This window comes from Glycine max, chromosome 18 (assembly GCF_000004515.6).
Source record: "Glycine max cultivar Williams 82 chromosome 18, Glycine_max_v4.0, whole genome shotgun sequence".
In the NCBI taxonomy this organism is placed as follows: domain Eukaryota; kingdom Viridiplantae; phylum Streptophyta; class Magnoliopsida; order Fabales; family Fabaceae; genus Glycine; species Glycine max.
This window is the reverse complement of record NC_038254.2, coordinates 14848709-14862734: the sequence shown is the minus strand read 5'-3', so window position 1 is coordinate 14862734 and position 14026 is coordinate 14848709. Positions and strand designations below refer to the sequence as shown.

The 14026-nt window shown below is 32.0% G+C and overlaps 1 protein-coding gene across 1 annotated transcript; it reads right to left on the bottom strand.

Annotated features, from left to right (window-relative positions):
• Positions 1-3270: 3270 nt before the first annotated feature.
• On the bottom strand, positions 3271-5393 carry LOC100777748 (protein PHYTOCHROME KINASE SUBSTRATE 1). The gene has a single exon (XM_003553136.5). It carries the CDS (start codon positions 5048-5050, stop codon positions 3500-3502), a length of 1551 nt encoding a protein of 516 aa, XP_003553184.1. The 5' UTR covers positions 5051-5393; the 3' UTR covers positions 3271-3499.
• Between the last annotated feature and the right edge of the window lie 8633 nt (positions 5394-14026).

Sequence of the window (14026 nt, the reverse complement as noted above, 5' to 3'; positions counted from 1 at the left end):
TAAAACACTATGAGATAATATTATAAAACACTATGAAACACAAGTAATATATAAAAAAAAACATATATAACACTAATTAAAGTAGTATATAAGGATTGTGATTTGATTTGGTTTGAAAAACATGAATTGCAGTCAATCAAACTGATCAATTTGAGCACAAAATCATTTAAATAAATCAAAATATTATCAGTTTAATTTGATTTTTAGTATTTTTTTTAAAGTGGTTTTCTGTTGTCATTTTGGAACGATTTGAACCCTAGAGGGAGCTAGAGGAGGGAGAGATTTTTGTGATTTTTTCTTATTTGATTCAGAAATTTATAAGGAAGAGAAGACGGGGATTAGTAGAAGAAAAATGATTTATAATATTTAAAACAAGTTAATTGAATTAACTTAAGATGTTATTTTTTGTATATGTTTACCCATTTACGTATGTGCCATCTTCTTTTTTATTTGGCCATATTTTTAAAATACGATTTTACATACAAGTACAAATTTCAAAATTTATACTTGTAAACTGCCACTACTACAACAGACACAACCTACATCGGTTAAATTGGTCATTCTACATCGATTATGGACCGATGTTGTAAAAGATGTCGTAAAAAAGAGGTTGGTGTTCTACGACGGTTGCAAAGACCGATGTAGAATGACGTTAATTCTACAACGATCGCTTGGTTGGACCGATGTAGGTTGGCTTCTATTCTACTACGGTCCCTTGGCGTGGATCGACGTAGAATTCCATAATTTAACATCGATTGTCTAGTTAATCGATGTAGAATGTCAGTCATTCTACATCGATTTTCCAGATAACTGATGTAGGATATTCATAATTCAACATCGACTGTCCTAGTAACTGATGTTGAATCATTATTTTTATTTTTATTTTTTTCGTATTTCTTCATCAATGGCAGTAACAATATTATACCTGCAGTCACAAAACTAATCACTTTATCAACAATAATTTTTGTATAACCGCTTTTAAAAAGTTGAATTTAATTTTAAAAATGTCACCGCTTATTTTTCTACATCAGTTTTTAAAAATTGACTTAAATTTGACAATGTTAAAACATGTTTTTTTAGTAGCATGCTACTTATGATTTAATGTTTAATATCAATTATTTTTTCGTTTCAAAATAATTATTATTTATGATTTTATATATTATAATGTGACATCGGGCCTTGGACTTTAGTATCTAATTATCTTGTCGGATTTTGTTTTCATGTTTCTTTTTTGATAGTTTTATTTAACCATTTGTATAGTATGGTTTTTGGAGTGGCAATGATGTTTAAACTATTTATGTTCATTTTCGATATTTGGATTTGAGGTGAGACACATGTGTGATGTTCTTTTACCGCAATTTTTTTAAAGAAAATTGTCGTATTTACTCCTTTATTTTAATTCTGAAATGTTAATCAGGACTGTATGTTTCTCGAAGCAGAAGGATGCCGCAATATTAGTTTGTACAAGCATAATAATATCATCTCAATGATATATAAGATTTTTTGTTATTTTGTATCTCCTTTTTTTAATATCCTTTTTACAGACCTTTTATTAGTATGTTGTTCTTTTAATGAATCGTCAGACGATGAATAGTACTATATATTAAAAATTTTATGACTTCTACAATTTTGTAACACCTCTGCAACACGTGGTTGTATATTTAGCATGAACGTGCATGTCCACGCAATTTTAATCTAATAATTAACATTAATTCTTTTTACTTTTACTGAACATTTTCATATGATATATCACCTCCATCTCTTTTTATGATATTTTTTTATTAGTAAAAATTAAATATTTAACGATTAGACTACTTGAAATTTCTTTATAAACAATGCATAAGTTATCTTTTCTTTGCCATTATTGCTTGATTCCAAAATATTAAACATTATGCATCCATCTATATCAACATTCTAAAGACTTTTAATGTGTAGCCAGAATATGTGGCTATACTTTTAATAGGGATCGATAGGTCGTATTCATCTTTTAAGTTGGAACAAATATACCTTTATAAATTTCTTGGCTCATAATGAAGATATTAAATTGCTAGAATATGGCCCTGGGACAAACATTTCTTTCGATATATAATTTTTCAAATTCTGAATTTTTGCCAGGCTAATTTAGCTCCACGAAGGGCTTCTATAGCCAACTCAAAGACCTTAAATGTCATCATATAGTTAGTCAATTATTCAACATTAATGCACAGATTCCTAACAAGTTGAACAATTTTTAGCCTTCCAATGTGTAATACATATCTGGAACTACTATCTGGGGGATTGACCTATGCCGCTAAAACATTATTGTAGCTTGCATGGACCACCTCATTTAAGAGGTGGTTTAGAATTTATTGCAGAAGATAAAATTCCTTGGTTCTCATATATAGTTGTGGCTTTCGTTAGTTGCATGTCACTGTAACGACATTCTATTCTTGAGTCTTGAAGGTTTCTCTGTGTGATCAATAAAGCTCAAAATTAATTAGTAGCATTCTTCATATCATCAATGGAAGACTTAATTAATAGTGAGCATTCAATATTGTAACACCATCAGATAATTCAAATGAGCCCCTAGCATGAATTTTGCATTATTGATTACAAAATAGAAGAAGAAATTACTAGTATATATATCATGTTTCAGTGTAGCAGATTTAGTAAAGAAGACTCGAGCTAAATAACAAAAATGCATATGGTACCTGTACTTTTTCCATGTAAAAGATTTCATTGTATTTGAAGAGTAATTGTTGAAGATCACGTATTAACTAATGATATATACAGTGAAAATAATGTATATAAGTTGAGAATAATCATTTCTGACTCACCAATTAACTTTTGAAATTGAATTAATTCAGTTACAAATTCTAAAATTATATGGCGGGATTTGCTATAACTTTATTAATTTTCTTTTGTCTTGATTGGTTGGAATTGGATGTACTATTTCAAATATAGCCAACAATTACACAGCAATAAATTTGGCAAGGTATACTGTTTTTTTTACAGGTGGCCCTTTAAGAAAAATATCTTGAAAGTAAAAAGAAAAAACTGTTTTTTCCAATCTATAATGAACTTTCTGAACATGATTCTAGTCTAAGGATCATCAGATCCAACAAAATGCTTAAAAACAAAGGCTTTGTATCATTGGAAGGGGCCTTTCTTCCATGTCTGCACTATACGAGGTCACCTTTCACACCCCTTTCTTTTTATGAGACCAAATGCATGATTACAAAAAACATCCATTTTTCATCACTTTTTTAACCAGATTCTGCAAATACTGTGAATCGAAAAATTATATATGATACCAAAGCCAACAGAAAAATACAACAAGATTACTAAGAGGGGATATAGTACTATAGTACTACACAAGAGACACCTTAACCCTACTTTTGACGTGGGAATTTGAAGCCCATAAGATGCACTCTTTGCCTTTTTCTCTCATACTTTCCATATACTCAAAAATATAATTGAACAAGCTAGTTCCAAAACCAACAAATATCTCAAACTAGTGCTAAATGTATAGAAGTTTTGAGGCATGTGGTGATGAGTGAGAGTTCTGCAGTGGTGATGGTGTGGCATAAGCATGATGATGTCCATGTTTTGCACCAAAATTTCCCAGTTTTGTCTCTGAAGGAAACCTTGCCACCATCGAGGAACTATTAGTCCTGTTACGAAGTTTTGGTGTGGAACTTGGATTCTCATATGTTATGTAAGCATCACCTGCAACTCTAACAGATTTGTGGCTCTTGCAACCCAACAGCATGCTAGGGCGCCTAATTCTCTGAACCTCTTTGGTGGATTTTGCTTTTCCATTAGCAAATGTTGTTGTTCTTATTGGACTTCTTATGGTTACCTCAGACATCTGTTCTTCACAATCTGACATCACTGCAGCACTGGCAGTGGCCACACTCCACTCTATGCTTGCCTCACTTGGTGCATAGCCATTTGTGGGGCTCACACAGCTTGAAGCAGCAACATCTGATGTTTGCCTTGCATGGAAAGGATTGGTTTTGCTTTTGATGCTCTCAATCTCAAACAAGTCTGAACTTGCATCACTTGCAGCATCATTGATGTAGTTTGAGTCAATTTCCTCCAATAGTCTAGGAGTGCCATCTCTTGATGAGGCCATCACAAACCTTGTGGTGGTTCTGTCAAAGCTCAATGACTTGAGCTTGTTTTTCAGTATTGGGGAGCCAAACACCTCTATTGAGTTTCTTGGCTTCTCAGCTTCCACTTCATCTAGTTGTTGATGTTGTTGCATTTTGGCAAGATGGTTTTGGTTTCCTGAGGCAGAACTCAAGGGTGAGAATGAGAGTAATTTTTGGCTATTCCCAAAAGTACTCTCTTGCTTTTGGAAGTAAACATTGTTGATTTTCAAGAGTTCTGCATTAGGCTTGCTTATTTTGATTGAATGGCTAGCATCTAGAGCAGCAATATCCACAAGCTTTCTTCTAGTTTTTCCATGAACTGAACCATATGTGGCAGGTTTGCTGAAACTGATTTCACCTGCATCAACAGAATCTTTATCAGAACAAGAGCATTTGAAGCCAAGGCCAGCAAGAACACTTTTGGCTTGATGACCCTTGTTCTCCTTTTTGCTCCTTGAAGAGTTCCTCATCATCATTCCACTCTGAAGTAGTGCATGTTGGCTGTTGCAAGTTGTTGATTCAGAGCGAATGCTTGGAGTTCCATATGGAAGTGTGTTCTTTCTAGTTGCTATGGCCATTTGTTCATCTCTATGGTGAAGGTATTTTGGAGTGGTTATGCAGTTGACAGATCTTGGGGTCTCAACTTCCACATTGAAGTACTTTTCAGCACCAAATACACCTATTTCTCCATTCTCTTCTTTCTTTTCTAGCTTTTGAAGAGGGGACTTAAAAGGTTTAAGCTTTTGGCTTGGTTCACCAAGCTTTCCTACAATAATGGTCCCTTCATTATTGCCATTCAAATATGGAGAGAAAGTGGCATCAAAGAGGTTGTTGTTGATGTTGTTCTCTGAGTTGAAAGTATGCAACTGATGATGGAAGTTGCGGCTTGTTGAGGATGATATGGTAGTAACCATAGTTGAAGGAAATCAAAGTTGTTGGTAAAAACCAAAAAGAGAAAATAGAACCAAATTGGAGATAGATAGGTTAATAGAATAGGCAAGAAGAACAAATTATAGGCAAAATGAAAATGAAGGAAAAGAACAACACATATATAGGATCAATAAAACAACTGATGATTATGTGAAAGTTGATCATAAAAAGGGCTTGAAATATATGCAGCAATTCCCTAGGTGCTTGTTGAGGATCAAAGTTGAGTGAAAAAAAAACTTATTTTATGAAATGAAAAGGCAAAAGCGTAGATAATAGAATAGGGAAAGAAAATGGATGCAAGAGAGGGTGTGAGATGAAGGGTTGAATGGATGCCTTTCCAATTTAGGAGTGGCTCTATATGTAGGAAAGTGGAATATGCAAAATGTCACGTGGTAGGGTCATGTGTTAGTAGCTGACCTGACATTTCACCCATTGTTTTCACGCGGAAATTACTTTCAATTCAGACACAACTGTTTTTTTATTGGAAAAAATATATTTTTATACTTTTTGCAGATACTGTATAACAAAAGAGATAGGAAGAGAAAAGAATGTTATGTTAAGATAAGTGAACTAATTGAGATAAATAAAAAATAATAATATTATAAAAATATCATAAAAAATATTTTGTGAATAACATTATTAGTTTACTTGGTCAAGTAACATGGATAGAATCATAGAATTTTTTTTATTACAGGGTAATCATATATAAAGTTAAGCAACTAATATTATTAACATCTAGGAGGGTATTTGTTTTAGATTTTTCTTTCATTAACTTTTTTTTTTACTTAAAAAAAATTTCACAATTTTTTAGTGTGTTTAATATTTTCAAAATAAAAAATAGCTTTTAACAATTGTAATAAAAAAATTTCTTTTTAATATAATTTAAAAAAAATAAATTTTTATATATAATTAATTTTTTTTAATTTAAGCAAATAGGTTTTACATTTCTTATATAAGTTACATTATTTTTATTCATACTTTTAAAGATACTTTTAACAACTTATTTTTTATTTAAATTGTATTATTCATCTTATTTGATTCTTCTCTTCGTTATCTATTTGTCTTATCTGTAAAACAAATTATGCAAAAGTTTGATTGCAGTAGGATTTCTCTTAATGATTTGTGTCTTTTCGGGAGAAAGGATAACAATTAACAACTACTGAATAGAAACTGTTCAATATACAGTCTGATCATTACCTAATTCGTACTGCCTACACGCCTTTTGAATTAAAAGCCAAAAATCACATCCTGACATGAATATCCCTACGGAAGACAAATTATCCAATTAATTCAATTCTTTGAGTTAGAGGAAATATAACTACGTCAGCATCATTATCATTTGGTTCATAAGATAACATTCGAGACTTTATAATAAGAAGAAGAAGATAGAATTCGAGATGTTACTTAGAAATGAAAAGAAAATAAACTCCATCACTTAAGCGTCAATATTATATTATTTATTTGATAATTAGATATATGTTGTCCATTCAAAATTGACTAGATTAACAGTGAGAAATAAACAACTTTTTGTTCTTCTTAAAATATATTTTGATTATTAAATTTGGTTGAAATATAAATTTAATTAACCTAATTTAATTTAAATTCAATTAGTGTTTTTTTAATTTATTTTAATTATTAATATATATTCATTAATCTTATCAAAATATATCAAATGCAAGTTTATATGAGTTCATCAAAACATGTTAAAGAAATTTTTTAAAAATATTAAAATATGTCAAAAACACAAATTTAACTTCTAAATATAATTCTAAATAATTGTCAATCTCACAATGTGTCTAGATGTATAATATGTTTGACTAAAGGGGAAAAATTAAAAGAACATTAACTACTGCTCCAAACTTGACACCCTAAGTTTTCATTTCATCTAATTTAATTAATTCTTAAATTATAAATATTAATTTGACAGTACATATTATATATATAAAAAAATGTAGATAATACATGCATCCACATCATACATACAACATTGTACCCTATTGGTCCTAGCTAGGGTTCATAGTTAGTCTCATTAAGTCTTTTTAAGCAATTACAACACTTGCAACTTGCAAATATGTGTACTCTGACTCTCCCAGTCCCAAGGCCAACGACCATTCTTTTCACCTTACTGCACTCACAGCTTGTAGGGTTTTGTTTTTTTGTACATGGGACGAAGAAAACAAAAACTAAGGCCTCCACAAAAAAGAGTCCTGATAGCATTGGCCGAGAGCAGCAAGCTAATCTCAGGAGGGGGAGATACAAAATCAACAAAAGACCTCATCCTGATCCACTCCAAATTTGGCAAGAGCATTTACACATTGATTCCCTTCGCGGAGAACATGATGAAGAGTCACCGAGAGGGAAGGGAGGAAAGCTGATCTTTGATGTTTTGGATCAAGGGAGCATATAAATGGGTAACCAACATGCCATCCCTAACAAGCGAGACTGCATGAGCTGAGTCAGGATACACAATAACTTGCTGGAGTTGCATTCTACTGATTTGACAAAGGCCTTGATGAATAGCATATAACTCAGCAAAGAGGATATCAACACGACCCAAATAGCCACTAAATCCCGAAATCCAGTTACCATCCGAGCCTCTGATTAAGCCGCGCGCCATACCCAACTAGACCTTGGGTGCCTTGTCTGTGAGGGTTCCAAGAAACCAGAATAGATGAGAGTTGTGTTCGAGGTTTGCTATGAAAAACACCATTTAATTGCTCAACAAGCAATGTTACAGTATGGAAGAGTTGCTAAAAGGTCGTTTGGATATCCTCAAAACAGTAGCTATTCCTAGCACGCCAGATACATAAAATTGTAGCTAGAAACCCACTATCAGTTTAACCACAAGCCTGAGTCTTGATCCAATTCATACTATTAGATTCATGAAGGAAAACGTCATCCATAAATCCCATGTGGTCCCACAATCTGCGAGGCAATAAATAGTCCCTAAAACAATGAAGAAAAGTCTCCGTGCCTTGGAGGAAACAAGGGCAAGTAGAAGAATGTATAGCATGCATATGATGTAAAAGCTCCCTTGTTGGGGTAGAGTTATGCGCAGCCAACCATATAAAAAACTTAACTTTCTCATGAGCTTTAAGTTTCCAAATCGACACTACTAAGAAAAATAAATTTAACATTACTATATTAATATCGGTTTTTAATAAAATCGATATTAACGAAAACAGGATGACATATTTATAAATAACAAGACTTTGGTAGTAAGGTTAATAAGGTAACCCCAAAATAAAGGTCTGGTAGAAGGGTTAAGGCTTGCCTACACAATAGTACAGGTCCAAAAGAGATTCCCTTTCTTGATATCAAAATTAACTAAATAATTGTTGGTATTCCTAACAAACCAAGTGAAAGGAGAAGTCACACTAGAAAGGACCCAAACCCCTAATTGATTATGAGCATCAATAACGTGGACAGGGACATAATTTGTTTTTCCAAAATGTCTCTAGCTTGCTGAAAAGGATATGAGGCTAAAAAATAATAAAGAAAGTAGGATGGAAGTTTTTTTTTTTTATTAAATCCTTTATATGTCTCCTCAATTTGGAATTACATGCTCCCTTTATATTCAAGATAGCACTGATATTTCATCAAAATCAAAGATTTTATCCATAAAAATAGATAACAAGAAAGACCATCGATAGACATGACTAACCAATGAAATTGTTTGACAAGTTTGCACTACTACAAAAATCACTTTTACGATATTGATTTTATGTCAGTTGATCAAAAATTGACCTAGAAAGAAACATGATGACATTTTTGTGTGGAAGCAATGCCTTCCAAGATTATTTTGATGATGACAAAGAATCAAGAGTTAAGCAAATTCCAAAAATTCAAGAATCAAGTTTTAAGGATCAAGATTCAAGAATCAAGTTTCAAGAACAAACAAGATTAAGATTCAAGACTCAAGATTCAAGAATCAAGAGAAGACTCAATCAAGATAAGTACTAAAAAAGTTTTTCAAAACATTGAGTAGTACAAGAATTTTTCACAAAATCTTTTACCAAAGAGTTTTACTCTCTGGTAATCGATTACCAGAAGGTAGTAATCGATTACCAGTAGTCAACATTGTTTTCAAAACTGATTTACAAAGTTATAATCGATTATCATGAGCATATAATCAATTACCAATGTTTTAAAACGTTAGAATTCAAACTTCAACAGTCACAACTAGTGATAAAACATTTTCAAATCATTTTAAACTTGTGTAATCGATTACATAATACTTGTAATCGATTATCAGAGTTTCTAAACGTTTTGATTTTCAAAATTTAAAATGAAGAGTCGCATCTATTGATGTGTAATCGATTACACCTTAATAGTAATCGATTATCAGTGACTGATTTCGAAAAATAAATTTCCAAAAGTCACAATTCTTAAAGTGACTTGTATCTGAAGATTTTTTCAAAAGTCACAACTTTTTAAGTGACTAATTTTCAAAAGAGTTACAATCTTTAAAAGGTGACTAGTTTTAAAGAAATTGCCAAGAGTCACAAACTTTAACTTGAGTCATCAAATGATTATAAATATGTGACTATGACATGAATTTCTTAACAAGTTCTTTACAAAAATTTCTGATTCATTTCTCAACTTCTTTCTAAGAGTTTTTGTTCAATACTTTCTCTTCCAAGAAAAGTTCATTGTTCAAAAACTTGTGTTATTCTTCTTCTTCATTCACTTTTCCCTTTGCCAAAAGAATAGAAGGACTAACCGCCTGAATTCTTTTGTGTCTCCCTTCTCTCTTCCAAGAGAATTCAAAGGACTAACTGCCTGAGAATTCTTTTGATTCTTCTCTTCCCTTTAAACAAAATATTTCAAAAGACTAACCACCTGAGATATTTTTTTTCCCTTTTACAAAGATTCAAAGGACTAACCGCCTGAGAATCTTTTGTCTTAACACATTGGAGGGTACATCCTTTGTGGCACAAGTAGAGGGTACATCTACTTGGGTTGTTGTACTGAGAACAAAAGGATACATCTCTTGTGGATCAGTTCAAGTGGAGGGTATATCCACTTGGTTTTTCGAAGCTAACAAGGGAGGGTATATCCCTTGTGGATTTTTGGCTTGTAAAGGATTTTACAAGGTTGAAAGAAATCTCAAGAACCGTTGGTTGCTTGGGGATTGGATGTAGGCACGAGTTGTTGTTGAACCAGTATAAATCTTGTATTTGTCTTCTTCTTCCCTACACTCTTTAATTTCCATTGTGTACTTTTAATTGCCGCTTTTACTTTTGGTTAAGTTTCTATTTCTGTTCTTTACTTTCTTAACTTAGTAGTAAAAACCTAGTTGAATCTAGTATTATTAAGAAGGATAAATTTTTAACTAATCAAGACATGCACATTAATAATTAATTCAACCCTCCCTTCTTAATTATTCCGAGGCCACTTGATCCAACATTTTATAAATAAATACAATATTTTTACGATGGTTTTGCAAAAACTGTCTTAAAAGGCTATCATACGGTTTTTACAAAACTATCTTAGAATATTTTCCACTGAGTAGTGTCTCCTCCTCCTCTCCCACGACATCTACCACACCATCGTCTCCAACACCCTCCACAAAGCTACCTTCAAGGTTGTCGATGTTCTCACCGCCATGACCATCCCCGTCGAGCTCTCTGATCGCGACTCCCTTGTGAAGTCTGCCAGCACTTCCCTCAATAGCAAGGTCATCATCCAATACTCCATGCTCCTCGCTCCCCTCGTCGTCGACACCGCTCTCTTCGTCGTGGATGCCACCAAGCCCGACATGGTTGATCTCCGCGATGTCAAGATTGTGAAGAAGCTCGACGACACCGAGCTCGTGAAAGGTTTCATTTTTTACAAGAAAGTCAACTACACCACTGAGGTACCCACCCGCATGTAGAACACCAAGATCGTCGTCATCCAATTCCAAATTTTGCCGCCCAAAACTGACCTTGATTAGAGCATTGTGGTGAGTAATTACTCTTAGATGGATAGGATTCTAATCGGGTATTTACATTACAGTGTTGCATCTTCTTTAGGAACATATTTCCTGCCACAAATCACATTGATCTTTTTGGACATGTTGAATCTGTACATGTATATTCTGTTAACTGAAACATCTCTATATTATTTTGGCATAGATACTTGTTTACATTGGATTAGATTCTTTTTCCCCAGTACATATTAAATAGTATATGTTTTACCTGCAACAGAATGCATAGTGAGAAATTTGCGTAGCTCAGCTGGCTACTGGAGCCAGTTAATGATGCGTAGGGAAAACGGAAAGAGAGAATGCTAATAATCAATTAATCATGAACTTTTTCGGGATTCTAATTGGGTACTAGTGATTGAAGTGTCATCCATGTGGCAATTTAGTTTATCTTCCAACTTTTTTCTAATTATAAATTTTTTCTCTTGTTAATATTTTTTGAAAAAATAAAATAAAATATTTTCTATAAGTATGTTTTGAACTGACTTAATGGATGATAGATAAGTTTCATTGACGAGGAGAGGTTGCTGAAGAAATAAGGGAATGATGCTATAAAGTTTAAGTAGGGATCTGGTGCTTATTGTTTGTTTGGCTTGTTTTTGGTGTTGTTGTGCACTAGATAAAGAGTGGAGTTTATCTTCCATCTTTTTTCTAATTAAAATTTTTTTCTCTTGTTATTATTTTTTGAAAAAATAAATAAAATCCTCTATAGGTATGTTTTGAACTGACTTAATGGATGATAGATAAGTTTCATTGATGAGGAGAGGTTGCTGAAGAAATAAGGGAATGATGCTATAAAGTTTAAGTAGGGATTTGGTGCTTATTGTTTGTCTGGCTTGTTTTTTTATTGTTGTTGTTGTGCACTAGATTAAGAGTGGAGTTTATGGACTGCAAGACATAAATTGATAAAATATTCTTGTGTGAGCTTGATTTGTTGGGATAATGTTAGATATAAAGCCATTCATGTGCTTTCACCAATTAGCTCGAGCTTTTGGAATAGTTGGTTCATGACATAGCATTGAAACTTCCATATCACACTACTAGAATTATTACTTTTTAAGTCGATTAAATCGTACATTTTACGACGGTTTTGAACCGTCGTAAAACAAGGCGTTGTAAAAGGCAAAAAAATTATAAAGACAAATATGAGAACCGTCATTGTATATGTCACTTTTTACAACGGTTATATGTTAACCGTTGTAATATGTTGTATCAGTCTACGACGATTATCTGCTTAACCATCCTAGTAAGTGTGCATGGTAATTGACATTCTACGACAGTTGTAATTTAACCGTCTTAGAAAGTTCCACCTATTACGACGGGCTATGAAAGACCGTCTTTATTTGTGTCTTCAAGAAATGACTTTCTACTACGGTTATTGGATAACCGTCGTAATATGTCCACACACCCGTATTATGTCTTTCTAGTGCAAATTAAACAACTGGCAATTTTAAATTGAACTTGAAATTATAATTAGAGAACCAGAATGTAGGTGTCTCCCATATCATGGTAAAGAAAACAAAAAGAAATGGCTTTGTAAGATAAGACATATCCAAGGAGGTGACTAATCTAATATCACGAATGAATGAAATTAAAACTTACTTGCACTTGAAGCTGGAGCTGCTTTAAATATTCTATGGCCTCATCTAGCATTGAAGCTCTGTCTATCTATTGAAAACAAACACAAAGGAGTCATAAAAAAATAATAATTCTATATATAAAAAAGAAAATAGTAATATTTTGTAAGAATATTATGTTTTTGCTTGTTGAGAATTACGCGGCATGGTGCACTTCTATTTATAGTCTTCTTTGGAGGAAAGTTTGATTAGTTTGACCTGTATGGCTTATTAATAATGTACCTGAATATGCCTATAACCTAGCTAGTGGGACTCCACTAGCCACTAGGAGTTGTATATTTCTTGAACCATTTTATTTTTCATCTTATATTATATTTTTATAAAAAAAATATTTATAATTTTATTTTTATTTAATAGTATTGATAAAGATTACATTAAAATTTTAAATTATTCATTACAAAACAAAAATTTAAATACCAAATTAGCAATATTTAGAAATTATATATGAAAGTTAATAAATTGTTTTTTAACTAATTTTAAATTATTTATTCCTAACATTTTATTAATTTAAATATAAAATTAACTTCTGTAATACCCTTAAGAAGTATTTTTGGACTTTTTTATGGCAACCCTAAAAGGTACTAGACAAAATAAATGGGTGTGTGGGAGTGGGAAAGTTGGCTAATGAATTTCCACCATAAATAGGAGTTGAAAGCAACAAGTAACAGTGTCCACCGCCCAAAATTCTTCAAATACATATTTAAATAAATAAACGTTAAGTTCTAATCTCTAGCTAGCTAGACCTGTGAAGCACCATCATATACTTATTTGAGACACAGCTAGACACTAAATATAGATATTTTTCTCAAAAGAATTCAAACTTTGATTCATTATAGACTCAACTTGTATTTTAAATAAAATATTTATTGCAAAAATTAATGATTTTTAATGATATCATAATTCAAGATTAGTTGATATATATATAAATTTACGCATAAATGTCCACCACCCATAATTCAAGATTAGTTGATTTGTTCATCATAAATTTATGCATAAATAACAGTGTCCACCGCCCATAATTCATGATTAGTTGATTTGTTCATCATAAATGTTCCTATCCCACATTCCCACTCCTCTATTTGAAAAAAAGCTACCAATTTTATTATATAAATTATACTAAGTGTTAGTAGTATTTTATAAATCATTTTAGCTAGCAATGTTTCATACTAAAACCCTACAAATTAATTAATAAAAATACTCGTAAAAATTATACGTATTTTTCGGTCTATAAAAATACTCGTAAAAATTATACATAACAAAAAAAGTAATTTACAATATTAATACCTTTGAAGTAATGCTGGACATTGAAATGTTAATGAAATTTGCTATAGCTTCAGTTGCTACAAAATAAAATT

Excerpts from the sequence above, each read along its gene's own strand:
- LOC100777748 (XM_003553136.5), bottom strand. The coding sequence starts at position 5,050 with ATGGTTACTACCATATCATCCTCAACAAGCCGCAACTTCCATCATCAG.